This window comes from Pteronotus mesoamericanus, unplaced genomic scaffold (genome assembly GCF_021234165.1).
Source record: "Pteronotus mesoamericanus isolate MK-2021 breed Mesoamerican mustached bat unplaced genomic scaffold, CSHL_Meso_final scaffold_85, whole genome shotgun sequence".
Lineage (NCBI taxonomy): Eukaryota > Metazoa > Chordata > Mammalia > Chiroptera > Mormoopidae > Pteronotus > Pteronotus mesoamericanus.
The window spans coordinates 19036797-19054386 of NW_026555329.1; the positions used below are offsets into that span (position 1 = coordinate 19036797).

The 17590-nt window shown below is 37.2% G+C and overlaps 1 protein-coding gene across 1 annotated transcript in view; it reads right to left on the reverse strand.

Annotated features, from left to right (window-relative positions):
• Positions 1-17590, reverse strand: part of PPP1R9A (protein phosphatase 1 regulatory subunit 9A) — a 269005-nt gene that overhangs the window by 23261 nt on the left and 228154 nt on the right. Inside the window, exons 13-14 of the mRNA XM_054564340.1 lie at positions 7309-7466; positions 6510-6756 (exon numbers count right to left, since the gene is read on the reverse strand). Of these exons, the coding sequence (XP_054420315.1) occupies positions 6510-6756; positions 7309-7466 (405 nt within the window). The remainder of the gene's footprint in view (positions 1-6509; positions 6757-7308; positions 7467-17590) is intronic.

Genomic DNA, 17590 nt, shown 5'->3' on the forward strand with positions numbered 1-17590 from the left:
CAATCAGACTTCATAAGGACAGGTGGAGGCTGGGTTTGGTTTGATGACCTCTGTTCTAGAAGACCTGCATTGGTTATCTGCAGACACATACCTATTAATTCATCCAAGAAACTTATTATACATCATTTACATACCATACTCTTTTAGGGACTAAGAATACAAAGATGAATAAGATGAATGAGAAAACTTTGGTTCACACTTGACAATTAGATCACTTATTATCATACACAAAATGATGGAAGCAGAAGTAACCATGTGAACATTTCTGTGGGATCAGGGAGAAGAGAATAACTCACCCTGCCTGGGAATGGGGACAGGGTACTAAGGATCTGGAAAAGGAGGTGAAATTTAAGCTGGGCTCTGAAGAAGGACTAGAACTTTCCGAGAGAGGAATGTTAGGTAAGAATGTAAATACGAAGTCTAGTCTGTACTTACATGTATCGCTAAACCCTATTCTGGTTTATTTACTGATGAGCCAGTGCGTTATAAGAGCCACACACATAAACACTTACACAGAGAAGGAAATCAGGTTAACCATACTTTCTCTGAGCTGTGTAGGTCTGCTTAGCGGATTAGTCTTGGATAACAAGGAACACAAGGATTTTACAGAATGCTATTCTCCATATTGGATTTTAAGGACAATGAAGCTAGATCCTACTCTGAATCTATATTGTATCAGCTCCAGAAACGTCATAAAATTGAAGCATGGGATTTCCCCAATGTTTCAATGATACTGACGTCCATCTTGGGAACTAGGTAGGGAGAGTCCTTGAGGGAGATGAAAGAGCTATACTCTCGGTGGTGCTTCAATGAAACAAGCAGGCATCAGTCATCCCAGTCTAATGCGCAAATTCTATGTACACATCCAGTTAACTTGAATCGTATGCTCGCTGATTTCTGAACCTAACAACCAGGAGAGAACAAAACATATGAATGATGTTGGTTACTCTGTCAGCTGTACCTCCCAAAGTAAACTAGAAAATTAGTATTCTGGTTTAGAAATTAGTTTTTTCAAAGTTTGAACAGCATGAAATCAGTCCCTCCAAACTTGATTAAATCTGGGTATATTACTAAATTTCTGGACTCAGAATACAAAGGTCTAAAGTCTTGACTCTCAAGGGCCCAACTAGTAATAGGCTACTTTCTGAGAGTCAGTTGGCTGACAGGTGAAGTCTTTCAATTCAAGGTGCAGCAAAGCCAGAAAATGGAAGGCAAGCCGTAGAGGTCCTTCCAGTTGTTGCTGGTGGTGGTGGTGGTGGGGTGTCAGGAAGACAAAGTGTGTCACAAAACAAACAAGCAATAAATGAGGGGGGGGGAGAGAGAGAGAGAAACAGAAACAGACAGACACTGACTCTACTCTGCAAAGGCCTTGAGGGAAAGTATGGAATCTTAAAATTATGTATTCAGCCTGTAACACAATGCCTGACCCAGCCAGCGCAGGTGCTCAACGACTATTTCTTGAATGAACACACAAGTGAATGGATTAATGTCAATGAATATGGAAGGCATAGAACACTTACGGGTGGACACTTCTATCAGAAGAAAAGAACATGAGGTACTGCTTTCATCTGGTCACAGTTAACACCCCAAAAACGGTTATCATACTAGTAACTAACTATAAAGTCAGGACTTTTTTTATTTTAAATTTGTATTTATTGGTGTTAGAGAAAGAGAGGAAGTAGGGGAAGAGGGGAGAGAGACAGGCAGACAGATAGGAAGACACTGGTTTGTTGTTCTACTCATTGATGCATTCATTGGTTGATTCATGTATGTGCCCTGACCAGGGATCAAACCTGCAACTTTGGTGTATCTGGGTGACACTCTAACCAACTGAGCTACACGACCAGGGCTAAAGTCAGTACTTTATAAAAGCTCAATTAACTGCTTGTTTCTGGTTACCCAGAAATACAGTCCACCCAGAAAAATCAAAAAATGGGAAAGCTCTAGTACTTGGTCTCTGGAAAAGAAACTCCTCACTCTTCTCTTGGCCCCGTTTGGTATAGCTGGGAACTTCATCCCAAAGCAGCAGCAGTAGCAATCAAGAGAGGCACTGGGGAAAGAATGGCCTTTACTACTAATTATTGCTAATCACGTTTGACTGCACAGTTCTGCTAATGGACTGCAAAGGACAATTCACATCCATATAATACTTCTCCAACCTGAGAAGCAACATCTGCTCACTTCCAAGATTCATAAGTTAGAAGTAAAAGGCAGAGAGAAATAATCTAGACAAGATTTGGCCCCCTTTAAAAATATCTGGGCCAGATTTCATGTGTGAGTGATCATTCTCTGACTATACGTAATTTCTTTCAAAGACCTAGGTATACCTGATAAACTCAGAGGACCACAAAGTATTAACCTATAGCTCCCAATAAATATATGCTTCTGCTGGTTTGCCTTCTTATGGGCCAACTAAGGTCTACGCATATTTTTTCTGAAGAGATAATAGAGAGCTTGACAGGTATATTTCTATAAAAAGTATGAAAATAATCCACAATTTAGGTTAACTAATGAGTTTTTGAAGCCTTCCATTCCTTCGGAGGTAGGCCAAAATCAGAGTGCAAGTCCTTCACCAACTTGACAATCACTTTTGATGAATTAGTGGGCTTGGACATATTTTCTCTTGTTTTCACTAGTATATTGTCCTCCCTAAGTATAGCAGTACCTCGGTATTTGTTCTTAATTTGTTCCAGAACTCACGCTGAAACTGACAAGTACCAAACAATGAAGCATTTTCTCTTGTGGGGCGTCGTCGTGACTCATACAAGCTCTAGCAAGTGTGAGGAGTCCCAAGCAAGCGCTGAGTGCTGAAAAGGTTTTTTCTTGTCAAAAGGTGATGAGTACAGTGGGAGGTAGGGGTGGGTGGGGTGGGGGAAAGCGGTGGTGGGAAAATGGAGATAACTGTACTTGAACAACAATAAAAACATGCAAAAAATAAATTTAAAAAATGTGATGAGTACCAAGTTTGATGAGTTCTGAAGCCAATGAGTACCAAGGACTGACTGTCCTTAATTTTTATTTCAAAACTTCTTCTAGAAGAGCTGTGCTTAGGACCCGTCCGTGAAAGACAATTCCAGCAACTGACAGGCTCAGGAAGGAAAACCAGAGCCAATATCGGAAGTAAAGCTGTGATGCTTACCAAAAGCTGTGAAACAGAGTGAGCTTCCACAACCAACTGTATTTCTATGTTCACCATGTGTTTGTAGGAAGACTACAATTTGTGATCTGGTCGAGATAAATGAATATGGACTTTCAAAAAATGCAATGATGTTCAATCACACCTGCAATGTAGGGGCATGTCCCATATCACTGCTGGCACTGGCTGGTGGGATTCTTTAAAGGTACTGGCAATTTGATTGGTATCTAATTTAAATGATCACTTCTCCATCATTAGGTTGATCATCTTTTTGTATTTTATACATAATGCAGATTTTCTCTTCAATGAATCAACAGTTTATTCCTTTAGCCTATTTCTGACTTTTAAAAAATTATTCGAAGCTTCTTGTTTATTAAAGTCTATTGATTAAATTTGTATATATGGTCCTTTGCTTCTTGTCCACTGAAATCGAGTATTTATAAGATAGCTGCAGAATATAAAGAAAAAAAAACACCAAATACCCATTTCATTTGTCACCCCACCCCCCACTGTAGTTTATACTTTGAAGTCCCCAGTATGTACTTCCTTATTTCTACTCCCTGGCACTCCCACTAAGTAATTTTCTTTGTCATCTCATTCATAACCTCAACATTTTGTTTGTATCTCTCAATAATCTGATAGCTTTGTTTAACTCTATAGCAATAGAATCACATGTATTCATCTGTATTCACCAGTAATTTGCTTTCCAATGTATTGTTTCAGAGATTCGCCCCTGTTTCTGTGTGGTTTATTCATTTTCCCTTCTGCACTGATTCATTAAAGGAATGTACAGAGTCCGGCACAAATAAGGCCCCTTTTTTTATTACAATATCTTTTATTACAAAATCATAAGCATGTCATCTGTAACATAACAATATCACACTCAAGCATACTGTATGACATATTAGGTGAAGTGTTCAAATTAAAACATACATTATTGCACCCACATCATACCCTACCAACCACACTCAAGCAGGGCTCACTTCTGCCGGACCCTGCACTGCAATTTATTTATCTGTTCTACTGGCGATTATTCTAGTGATTATCGGTTTTTGGTTGTTCCCAGGTTTTCCTATTATGCAACAGGGCTGTGAATATTCTTATACATGATTCCTAGTAGGCAAGTGCAGGATTTCTTAGGCTACATCAACAGGTGAAGACTTGCTGGGTCAGAGGTTAGGCACATTTTTAACTTTACTGGGTAATGCCAAATAGTTTCCAAAGAGCTTGTACCAACTTACACTTCCACCAGCAAATATCTGATTCATGGTTATTTCACATGTTTGCCAGCATTTGGTAATGCCAAAGTTTAATTCTTTTTGGAAATATGGTGGGTATAAAATGATATCTCATTTGATTTATTTCATACTTTCCTGCTTATTAATGAGGTTGAACACCTTTTCATAAGTATTATTATAGCCACTTGGTTTTTATTTTCTACGAAGTGCCTGTTCAGGATATTATACACTTCTGTACTATTTGTCTTATTTTTTTTTTTTTTTAGTGCTGTATAGGAGTTATTTACATAATCTGAACACTAATCCTTTGTTAGTTACATAGGCATAAACATCTTTCCCAAGTCTGGGAGATTTTTTATTGTGTCTTTTAAGAAATAGAAGTTGATAATTTTAATATGATTTGACTTTATCAATCTAATTTTTTTACATCTTGTTTAAGAAGTTCTTCCCTATCCTAAAGTCACAAAATATTCTCCTATATATATTTTTAAGTTGTATAGTTTTGTGTTATCTATTTAAATCTTGAATCTTCCTTGAATGAAATTTTTGTATGGTATGTGATGGGGAGGAGGGCTATTATAGTTTTTTAAAATATGGGTGACCAATTCTCCCAAACAATTTATTAAAGACTATTCTTTCTCCACCATCTACACATGCTGCTGTTATAAAATCTGTATGTGTGTATGCAATCTGCTTCTAAGCTCCTTGTTTTGTTTCTTAGTTTATTTGTATTTCTCCATATAAAAATATACAGAATTAAATAATTCCAGGTATCAGGTAAGCCAAGGCCCTCCACCTTAGTCTTCTTTAAGAGTTTCAGGTACTTTATGCCTTTTTTTCTTTCTTATAAATTTAGGATCAAGTTGCCAAGTTCCACACAATGTCTTTTGTAATGAGTCTCTAGTTCAGTATGGACAGAAATGAGGTTTCTTTTTTGCTATTCATTTTTTTAAATGACAAAGGAATTTTACAGTGAACAAACATATATCCCGCACCTACTTCTACAATTTCCATCTTTCTACATTTTTTTTATCATATAGCCATCCCTCTACTCATCTATTAATCCATTAATTTTTAATTGCATTTCAAAGTAAGTTGCAGATACTTCACTCTTATACACATCAAGGTATTTATTTTATATATTTATTTTATATCTTGTGCGTGTGTATGTATGTGTATTATGTGTATGTGTTTGTGTATGAATTAAAAAGTGTTTTTGATTGTGGTTGGGAATCTATGGATAGGGAGGGCCAACCATACACTTTATTTTACACCATTTTACATACGGGAATTGAGCATTCACGAATTTTTGTCCACGGGGGATCCTGGAACCAATCCCCCATGGATACTGATGGACAACTGTCGTTAAGTTTTTGGGAAGTCAAATTTATATGTGAATTTTTGACTGTGCGAGGGTCAGTGTTCCTAGTCCCACACTATTCAAGGGTCGCTGTATAACCCAGTCTACTTGGTTACTTTAAAGGAACATGTCAGCTGCGGTAGGAAGAGAATGAAACTATTCTCTGCATCATTTAACTTGTTTAAACAGGAATTTATGACTTCTATAAATTAAAACATACTATTAAAAAACAAAAATCTGCTGTCACTGCTTTGAAATGCTAGTATTAATTCTAGGAGCCTTTTAAAGAATTTAATTGACTAATCTCCCTGCATTATCTTTGTCATAGCTTTCTATCACATTCTTTTGCAATATAAGTCATGACTGTGAAAATTTCTTCTAAATAAAAACCAAATTAATAGGTTAATACCTATATCACTTTCATCTTCAAATATATATATATTTCTATATGACCACTTTAGTGTTTCTTGAAACTTGGCTACTACTCTACAAAATCTCTAGAAGGCCTCCTGGAGAATTTCCTTTATTAGTAAACTGGTGGAGAGCTAAAGAAGTAAAAATACTAACCAGGTAGGAAAAGATAAAAAAGAAATAAATAAACGAAAGGGGATGTTCTCTTGTTCCATAATGTAATCAAAAAAGGCAATATTAATTATTAGCTATGAGAAGACAAAGGATTTAGAATTCTGAGGAAAAAAGCCATTTTTATATTACACAGATCAAGGTGTTAGTGCAGTTAGACAAAACGAAAGAAGAACAAAAAAATTAACCATACCTTTTTCTTCTGATATTTTCTTGGTGGTGGCTTGACGGCGGCAGGGAGAGTCTTCCATATCATGATCAGATTTTGAAGGAGAGGAGGGTGAAGTATCTCCCCAAGTGGAGGAGGAAGGCTCCCTTTCTGCGTGCAGCAGGCCTTGAAATTCAGCTATGTGGTCGGACTCCGAGAGCGGCACACAGTCAGCCACAGAGGTGAGGGAGGGAGCACCAGAATCTGATTCTGGAGAGGAGGTTCTCAAACCCTTGGGCAGAAGTGATTTGGTGACATGCATGTGGTTATACAAACGGTTTGGCGGCTGCTGATATAAGAGCATCAGGTCCTTGTAATACTTACTTTGAAATCAGACCGACCTTTTTTTTTTTTTTTTTAAGTAAATACCCATGAAAACCAATTTTGTTTGTTGGTTTACCAACGAGACTCCACAGTTCACAACAGCTTACCATATCACCATTGTAACTAAGAGAGACACCTAAGGCATATCGAAACAATTACTTGTATATTCATTATTTCCTGCTAGGTAAAACCAACTGCTGAGTGTCAAAAAACGCCATCATGAAATACGAAATACGACAATATGGATAATGCTCTTGGTTAGTTCACTGAATGAGAACAGAAAGAATTTGAATTACAACAATGTATCAGTTGAGTTGAGTAAGGATTTTGGAGACAAAAGAGTAAACTATTCCAGCTATTTCCAACTAGGTCATTGAATCTGGTTGCAGAAAATCAATAGACTGTAGGAACAAGGATACGGCCTAACACTGTAAGTGAGAAGACAGTCAAGGGTGCTCACCTTTCGCTCTAGACTGTCTTCCCCGTCTGTTGAACTGACACTGTCATAGAGTCTTGTCCTAGAGGGCCTCTGGCGCCGGTTCTTTACGGAGAGCTGGGCTCGTGTTTTCAGGGCTTTAGAATCCAGGCGCTCTGTCTCTGGGACTGCTTCATTCAAGTCTAAGAAAAGCACATTGCGGAAAAGTCATGGAGAGGATTGATAAAGAGACCACACACGCTGATGACAACATCTTAGCAATACCAGCAAAGAAACGGGTGACAGCCATGATGGCCTGTCGGAGAGTCTACTGGTAACAACAGCAACAACCACAACAACAAATCAGGGAGGTTTAGAAGAAACGCAAAAAGGCTTAGGGCAAAAAAAACGACACTAAAGATATGCAAGGCAACAACAAAAATCTAACAACCAAAGAGCATAAAACCTACCACATAATTATAAAAATCACTGATTTGTATTTATTTATGTGTATGCATGCTGGAGTGTTTGATAAACAAATATGTAAGGTGAAGGTCTATTAAAGTTGGGAGATTAGAAACCCAAGGACAAAAACCTACAGAAGTCAGGTGCCTGGTCAAGTATAGGTGACAAAAGATGACCATCAATCAGTGTCAATTTTCTCGAGCAAAATTTACTAATAGGTCTTTATCGTTTTACTTTTATCTTTTCAGAGTGGCACTCATTAAATGAAATCATAATGGTCAAGAAATTAATAATTAAGTACTTCTGGATTTAAATTATTAAAACAAAGCAAATAACCGAGTTGTAAAAAAATATTTAGAACTTAATATTCTATTAAGTACTTGATATCTTACTAAGTACTGCTATTGATAGAATAAAACAATTTCTTAGAGTAGCATTACCCCAGGAAACACCTTCTTATAGTGTTATTATAAAAGTGCGCTCTAAATGCATTATATTACAAAACTAAAACAAGTAAGTGCCTCACCTGCACCTCTCTTACCTATGGAACTTAGCCCTTGGCCCATGATTCTAACAAACATATTTTTCCCCTAGGAGATACATCCACTGAATGACATTATTTAAAGAAGATTTTGACTTTTAATTTTCTGTATTTGAAAGAAAAGTGAATATTCAGAAAAGTCAGATCATTCAGGAATATATAAAGAACAGCTAAATATTTTTCTAATTAGTAGCCTTCATTTTTTACATATCAGTGGAGAAAAAATAATCTCCTTGATCACTTTAATTTCCTCTTTCCATTAAATTCTAAACTTGCAGCTACCCATTAAGAGTTCATTAATTGTGACAATTGGGAGAGAACTAACTTTACAAGTTCTGATTTACATATAAAATGAGAAAACCCCAAATAGATGAAAGCAATAATATAATAACCATTATATTATTTTGGTATTATATTATATAATTATATTATAATTATTGTAGATATACTGTCCTACATGCACATTTTACAGCTTATCTGTTTCATACTTGGATTTTACGTTCTATGACACAAATTACTGTCACATACGCCGTCTCCTGCGTTCCACACAAGAGCCACAAGAGATAAGCAGCTAAGTAGATGTTTTTCTCTCCTGAGCTCAGAGAACTTTAGTAACTTGCCGTTATCCACACAGCTAATTGATGAGATGCTGTGATTGTTCTAGTTTTTTTGACTCCCAAGCTACTACTCTGTGCACTTCAATTTAGTTAGTGTTGAACAGCTATTAGAATAAGATTTTAATGCCAGTAGGGTTGTGTTTTCAGTTGTAAAATCACATACTGTGTGACTGGTCTAGGAAGTTTACTTCTCCAGCAGGCTATGTATGAAATATTACCATTGGCTTTCCACATAGGAGGCATTAAAAAGTACAGAAAAAAATTTCTCAGATGACTTCTTGTTTGGTTGATTTAATAACAGCTTTGGTTACTTGGTTTCAAAAAGACCTGAAGAGGAAGCTCATCCTACTTTTGTAAACGTGGCTCCATTTGCAATAGAATTCTGGTCCGGATGGACCGAACATAGCACTCAATATCCATGACTGTGGTAGCTACTCCATCACTAGGTCATGGACAGAGTAAGGGAACAGGAGAACTACATCTTAGCAGGGTTTAGAATATAAGAGAATTTATTCTGGGACTTCTGGCTTCATTGCTGTTCAGTAACTTGCCCATTACTGGTGTCAGTCAACCCCCATACGGCAATCTGGTAGATCTGCTTTAGTATCAGCTACCGCTGACTGGGTTCTTACCTCGCAAGTGCACACACGGCGCTACATCTTTAAAAGATGCAGTCAGCCGGAATCTGAAAAGCAGTGTCTTTACTCCATTATCCAAGAGGCCAGCAACACATCGCACCTGACTAATGATTTTTAAGTACCTGAAAACAAAGATCTCAGGGCCACTTTATAGTAGTTATGCATGGATTACAAATCAGTAACTCATATTCCAATTGGGAAAAAAAAAGTCTTAAAGTTAAAAACTGGAAAAATGGAAAGTAGCTGAGGTCATTCACTTTGAGAGCTCTTACGCCAGATGGAAGGCAGAAGGAGTGCTGCTCAGGAGACCCCGCAAGTCACACGCCCCAGGAGCGTGAGAGGAGCTGTGTGAACAGGAGGACATGTGTACAGCAGTTACGCTGCTCAGTACTGGACAAGTGATCTGTCCAACCCCTGGAAGCTCTCTTTTTCTATCATGCCATAGAAGAATCAGAATACTATAATTCAAGAGACCCACAAAGATTCTAGCCCGCCCATCTTTCTCAGATAAAAAAACTAAGGCTGTAGGGTTAGAACTTTCCTTCTAACTGTATCACACAGTTAAGCGGTGGAGGAGGCTGGATGGAGTTCAGTCTCAGAAGCCTGTCCTTCTAGAAGGTCACTCTCAAGTCTGAAAGTAAATGTCGTAAGTAATCTGCTTTCTTTGAATCTTCTTTTTAGTTTTACTTTATGTTCCAAACAAAAAATACATGTCAAGGACTAACTTTGCCAATTCCCAGAAGCATATAGTACCAGGAGAAAAAAAATAATTGAGGGATTTTTGTTTGGCTTTCTACTTATCCAAGAGATAATAGTCTTACTTAAAAAAAATGATCGGTCAGTTCTGTGGCTGGGGATGTGGCAGGAGAAATCCCACCGCCTAATGATTCTAAGCTCTGTGCCACTAAATGTAAGGGCTTGGGTGGCCATGGTCTCTCACCGCCGTTCATCCTCCACGCAGATCTTGGTCAATAGCATAGGGCTGCTTTCATAAACCCAAGACTCTGGGTTCTTCCTCTACCCCTTCTCTCCACGGCATTTTGCTCTGCTGTCCCTAAGAATCAGAGGAAAGTTTCTTTTTTCCTTTCCCTTTTTTTTTTCTGTTCTTCCTTGGACCCTCCAGTCTCTGAAACAGGCTTTTTTATTCTGACTCAAATTCAACTAGACATACAAAAGGACAGCAGACTCAAGTGAATCAAACAGACAGACAAATACAGAAAAGCTATAAAGTAGCTGATGATAGAGTATTTAAGGGGGTGGGAGTCCACTCAGTCTACCTGCATCTTAAGAATAGCCTCATTATTGCTTTGAATTGGATCCTTTAAAAGAAATGTAATAGATTTGACTATGACTTTAGCAGCTGTTATGAAAAATGTTCTGTGAAATTAGGATGCCATATATCATATTACACAGAAATCAGTTCCCTAAAGTAATGCTGTGAGTCATTCTGTTTTTTTCACTGGATTGACGTTATTTTTGACGTAAATGGAATGCTGCCCACGGCTCAGACACAGGCGGCAGGGGAAGTAGAGGAATGGAGCAGCATGACAACGGGGTCTGCTCCGCATTCTTATGTGCATTATTCTCCTCAAAAGCAGTCCGTCAGGCCTTATACCATCACGCTGCCTGGCTTGCGCTATTATCACTGAAATGCTGAGCATAATGAGACACTTGGTGCATATCATTCACAGTCATTGCAAGTTCATAAAAGGTGGGCCCATGGGGCTTTGGGGTCATACATACAGCTTTTAGAGGCAGGTTTATGTATCACACAGGGGCGGTGTTAAGTAGTTACCATGGAGGTAGTCCGGGGGTTAGTCTTCCTTGAAAAGAATCCAGAACAGTGGTTCTGCCACTAAATGGGGCAATTTGCCAAAACCTCTGTCCCTCAGAATCCTCAACTGCAAAACTGACATGATAATAACATAACACAATAACTGCATTTTGAGGACTAAGTGCATAAGAAGATATATAAGTGCTTAGAAGAATGACTGGTATATAATAAGCACTCAACAAATGTCTATTTACTGACAGTGAGAAGCTTAGCAATATATTCTTAAGTGACTAAAGCAAGTTGCAGAACAATCTGTATATTCACCATAAATATTTAAAAACAGTAACATAAAATATATTGTCTAATGATAAAGATATGCATATAATTGCATAGGAAAATAAAAAGACATGAGAAGGATACACTTCAGACTGATAATGGTGGTTACTTCCAAAAAAGGTATTAGATTTGGAGATGTTGGTTAACAGGTACTTCAACCTTATTTGTACCGGTAAAATTTTCTTGTGTTATGTGGGGTTTTTTTGCGTTTATATATTACTTATGTAGTTTCAATTAATTTTTAAAAAACCACATTCAACACATTTTCTTTTACACACATCTTCATTCCATTCTAGTCTGATAGCTCTGTGTTTTAGGACTCAGTATTCCAAATATTTGTCCTGGTAACTGTTAAAATCTGTGTGACTATCAGCCTGCCCCAGGTGAGGAGGCAGTCTGTCTGCCTTGCTACTTTACTAACTGCCTGAATATGAGGCCTAAATAAGGCCCTATGGCCTAACTTCCAGCTTCAGTATTGTATTGGGAAGATGCATTGAATCAGAAACAGTAATCGGAGCCCAAGTTACACAATTTCAGCTCATCTTATGATAACACCTTGGTTAGGAACCCGTCCCTGGGCACCTCTTGCCCTTAACTTTATTTATAGTTGGTTTCTTTATAACTTATAAAAGCTGATACATTTTGTATCCCAAGTAGTATTTATAAAATTTTAGAAAGTTGATTTCTTATCATTTTAGAACAAGTAGAAGATTATTGCTGTTTCCTAATCTTTTAATTAGGCCTGAGTTTATTGTTGCATGAACTACACATTTCATTTGGTAATCTTCAAAAAATATTAAGGAATTCCTTTTTTTTTTTTTTTTACCTCTTTGTCAATAAATGCAACCTCAAAACCATCCATATGTCCTCTGATGCATAATTTGGTTATGTGTTCTTCGGTGCAGTCTGATTCCCAAAGTCAGCCTTCCTTAGCTTAAGGTCAACCTATACTCCTGTTCTCAGAGGGCAGAGGGGTCCACATCCTGCCAGCTGTATCTCAGGATAGGCTTATTAGCAATGCCACCAGACTGCCGTAGAGGCAGTGGCTGCAAGCCAGAAAAAATCTATGTGAGATATCCTAAATCCCATCATACAGCATATGAAACTTTTGTAAGTTCCTTGATTCACAGACTATGAAAGGATACAGAATATAGATGTAGACAACAGGAGAAAGCATTTAAATATCTTAGGAGTCCTTCAGTGCCAGACGTCTTTACAACCTGATGGAAAAGATCTGCATAACCTAACACTCAAAGAAATATAAAATTTAACTGGCTGGGAGCTGCGGACTTCTGTGAGTAGAACTATGAGGTCATGCGCAAAAAAATTGGGTCTGGGAAGGTGGGATATGTAAATGTCCTCTTCTTGACATTATAGTGTCTTTGACAGGACAACAATAAAGAAGATTCTGTGCTCTCACTCAAGGCTGACTACAAGAATCTAATCAGTTTCTCAGTCAAAAATCTCTGGACATTAGTAATCCCAAGCATGGTAATTAGGCAACTCCCCAAATTATATATTTTAATATTATAACTTCCTTGATAGGTAGAGGAAGAATTCAGGTCTTTTGCTTTTGGTAGAAAATAACCTAAGTTACCTGAGATGACAGTTGTTAGCAGAGGAAGCCATGGGAAAGTATCTTTTGACTACAGTAAGACCTAGATATGTACAGGATTAGAAGATTTAAGAAAACTTAAAGTTCATAACACTTGTGGGCGTAATGTAATATATGTATAAGAATTTCTTAGGTACCCATGAAGACTGTCAGTTGCTAATAATAGTACTCTACAAAGGAAATCAAACATAACAAATTTATAAATGCAAGTTTAAATGTAGATGTTCAATTAGCTAAGTTTGCAAGTAGGAAATAAATATTATTCATTTTCCTTAATAGTGATTTGTAAACCAAATTTAAACGTTTAAAAAACTAGATCTTTGATAATGTAACCTGAATAAATCAACTTTAAAACCAAAATAAAAATCCAGATGGCTTTATTGATGCCCCCAAACCCTTTCGTTTCATCAAAAAATTCACAAGCAATAGAGTTTTTCAGGGCACCTACTTCCTAGTGTTTCTTAAGTTTCCTCATAAGTAGAATTTCCTCTTGTCTCAAGAATAATTACTATACAGTATGGAGGTAGAATAGTATATTACTTTATGTCCATTTAAAGGAATTGAGTTACAACCTGATGTTAGTGCCCACATTACTATGAAAAATCTCCACAATCTAGATACTATAACTACTGAGATAATATAGTTGGCACGTTGTTCAAAACCATATACACAAAGAGAATTTTCTGGTCCTAATTCCAATAGCTGTTCATTGTTGAGTTTTAATTTTACAGGTGCTGTAACCTCACGATTGATCTGGTTTCCCTCTTGGTTGGAAGAAATCTTAGCCCATCACAATCTATAGGAATGTGTGGCCCATCACAATCTATAGAAATGTACTTCATATACAAACCACTCCATGTATCATCTTCTCCTTTCTATTTTTTAAATCCACCCATTCTGATCCTAGCCTATTCTTTTAGTCATTGTACCCTTGCATAACGACATCGTATCTCCCCATCTATATAATTAGAATTCCATGATGAACCATAGCATATCCCTAAAATGCAATAAATATTTCAGGAGACAGCTATCTTGTGAAGTTTTCTTGAAAAGGGGTTATATTCCACATTTGGGTTAAAATGGTCTTTACTTCCAGATGATCACAATCTACCTTATAGCCCCACTGCAAACAAATAAAACTCAAAGGCCAAAATAAAATATAAAGTAGCCTACTTTTCCTAAAATGGATAGAAAATTACTAGGCTTAAGTTCATTCTGACAAAATAACTTGTTTTCTATCAAAACAACCTCAGATATCTTCTTGTGCTCACGCATACCTCAGTGTGACCGCAGGGTCTGGTGAAACCCATAAACTCATGGAGATACAGTGAGAAACATCAACCAAGGAGAGATGTCCTTTTACAACCAAATGCCTCCATTTGAATGCCTTGTTGACTTGGCAACAAGTCTTCGTGGCTAACACAAAAACAGACCCAAAACTTGCACAAAACTTTGTGGGCACTTTAGGTGCTTTGTGTTTTGAGGAAGAGGACAGATTTTGGGTTTAATGACATGCCAAAAAACAATCAATAGGTATTGATTTCTCATTCATTTGGCATGCTTGTTAAAATCTTCCACAGTGATTTACGGGGAATGTTCACCCTTTAATTAGTGTAATTCAATAATATCTCATGGTCAAAATTATTTGTCAGGGATTGAGTTATTAAAAATAATTTGTTCTGGAAAAAATGAAAATTGTGAAAGTTTCCCAAGAAATTACATCTGAATTCATGATGAAGAAAGCCTGGTTCCATTCCAGAATTCGCCACAGTGGGCCAGCATGGGGCAGTCACCTCAATGCTCGGTACCTGGGCGGCTGTGAAAGACACCCCTGGTAACAGAGTGCCAGCATCTCCTTTCCTTTTAATGATTTTCCATTTAATGAATTCTGGCTTTAATCATGCCTTTAGCTTTATTGTAAAAGTCTGGGTTCTAATGCTAAAAGTGCATGCTGAGTGTACGCTCAGACTCCGACAGGAAACAGATGGGGCATGGTGGCCAGGTCCTGGCCTGGTCTCCAGGCCACAGGTGCCTGAAAAGAGCCACTCTCACCAAGGGCTCACTGGGAGGCAGAAAGGACAAAGGCAACACAGGTCACAGCCTTGGCAGAAAACGGTGTCTTGGAGGAGCCTGATGGCCTCAGGCCGTTCATGGGTGTCGTGTCTGCCTACTGCTGGCTTCTTTTTTTCTTGCTAAATCTCGGACTGACATTTTAAGCCTAAAAAAAAATCTTTTGTGGTTTTCATTCCTATCTTTCAATGATGCTGGTTAAATTTTTATATGTTAGAATATTTTATGTATACAAACATTTACACGGTATGTGTATGTGATAGGAAAAGGAGGAAGGAAAATATACTCATGCTACCATCAAGTATAAAAAATAAAATTAGTACTTTGGGAACCCTCTCTGTGGCCTATTTCTAGTTGTAGCCCTTGATTTTTTTCTCTTAATTATCCCACAAAGTATTCCTAAAGAATATAATGATTAATTTTGCTTGCTTTTTAACTTTATGTACGTGCTAATGAACTGTACATAATATTCTGCAAATCGTTTTTTTGGTTGTTGGTTCATGTTGAAAGATATGATTAGGGTTGACTTTGTCCTGCAGCTAGGATAAACAATGTTGCTGTGTACTTTTGAACATGTCTTTTAGTACACACTGGCCAGTTTCTAGAGAGCATATATACATATAGAAGTGAACTTACTGGGCCATAGAATTTATACATCTTTCATTTTACTGGATAATACTAAATTGTTTTAACAAAAATTGTTGTATGAGTTTTCCTTTTTTTTCCTACATGCTAGCAATCATATATTACTATGAAGCTATCTTTGCCAGTCCCTTGATTTTTACTAATAATGTTGAATGTTTACGTATGTTCACTAACCTTGGGTTTCCTCTTTCGTGAACTGATTGCTTTTGTCTTTTGTCCATTTAGTTCTGTTTTCCTATGATTGGTGTGAGTTCTGAGTATATTCTGGATAACAACCCTTTTTCTTAATTATATGGGCTACAAATACCTTCTCTCAATTTTTGGCTTCTCTTTCCAAGTTCTTTCCAGTGTCTTTTGAAGATCAGATTTTCTTAATATTACTGTGGTCAAATTTATCAACCTTTTCATATGATTTGGAATTCTGCATCTTAAGAAATCATATGAACATTCTCCTACATTTCCTTCTAAAAGGTTTAAATATTGCCTTTCATATTGAATCTTTAATCCATGTGGAATCTATTTCACAAATGCTATGAGGTGGGATCCAATTTCATTTTTCTCTTTTTGAACAGTACCTTCTCCAGTACCGTTTGTTAGTCCATCCCTTCTCCCCTAATCTGCAGCGTCAGCTCTGCATTTTCTCCAGTTGATGTAAACAGGTCAGTCTGTTTCCAGCCTCCACTCTGGAGCACTCGTCTCCTTGTCAATTGATGAGACTATGCCACCCTGCCTTAATCATTATTACTTCACAATGAATCTTGGCATCTGAAAAAACAAGTTCTCTCAAACTGTATTTCTTCGGGAGTATTTTGACGATTCTGGACCAAGAATTAGTCCATGTATGTTTTAGAAATAACTTGTTAAGTTCTCAAGTAAATAAATAAAGGCCTTTATTTAAATTCTAATCAAAACTGTATGGAACATATAGATTAACTTGGAATAATGGCATTTTTTACAATATTGAAGCTTCCTACCTCTCTGATTCACTTAGGTCTCCATGAATGTCTTTCCATAGGTCTTGAGCTTCTTTTGTTGAATTCATACTAGCTACCTTATCTTTTTTGTTGCTGTGATAATTGATATCTTGTAAAACAATCACAGTGATCTTCAGACTACACTGATAACACACACAACACAGCTCCTGTTATGCCTCAACATTGAGAATCGGTCACAATGTTTACAGAATTAAGTATACACTCTTTTTTAGGCATTGAAAGCCTACAGTCACTCCAGGAATATCTGAGGGCACGCCACTAACACAAAGCTTCACCTTTAACCTAAGGTCTATAAATCAAGAAAATATTATTCTGATTTTATTCCTTTTTTTTTTCCTTTTCTTCAAATTCCTTTTTATTTCTGAAAATATATTTTCTATTTATTTTTCTTATGTAAAACTCTTTATTTTCCTTACCCTTGACCCCTGCCATCCTGAAAACAGTATTATCATAGGAATCCTGGAATATGTGGAAGCTGAGGAAGAGACTGTTGTTTAACTCTTCTAGGGAATCTAACCAAACTAAGACTACAACCCTTTTTCCTACCCTGATCTCTCTAACATGCTTGTTCTCTGCTCTTAGTCTAATGCTAACACAACTAGCTGGGGAGCCACAAGCATATCTAGTCACT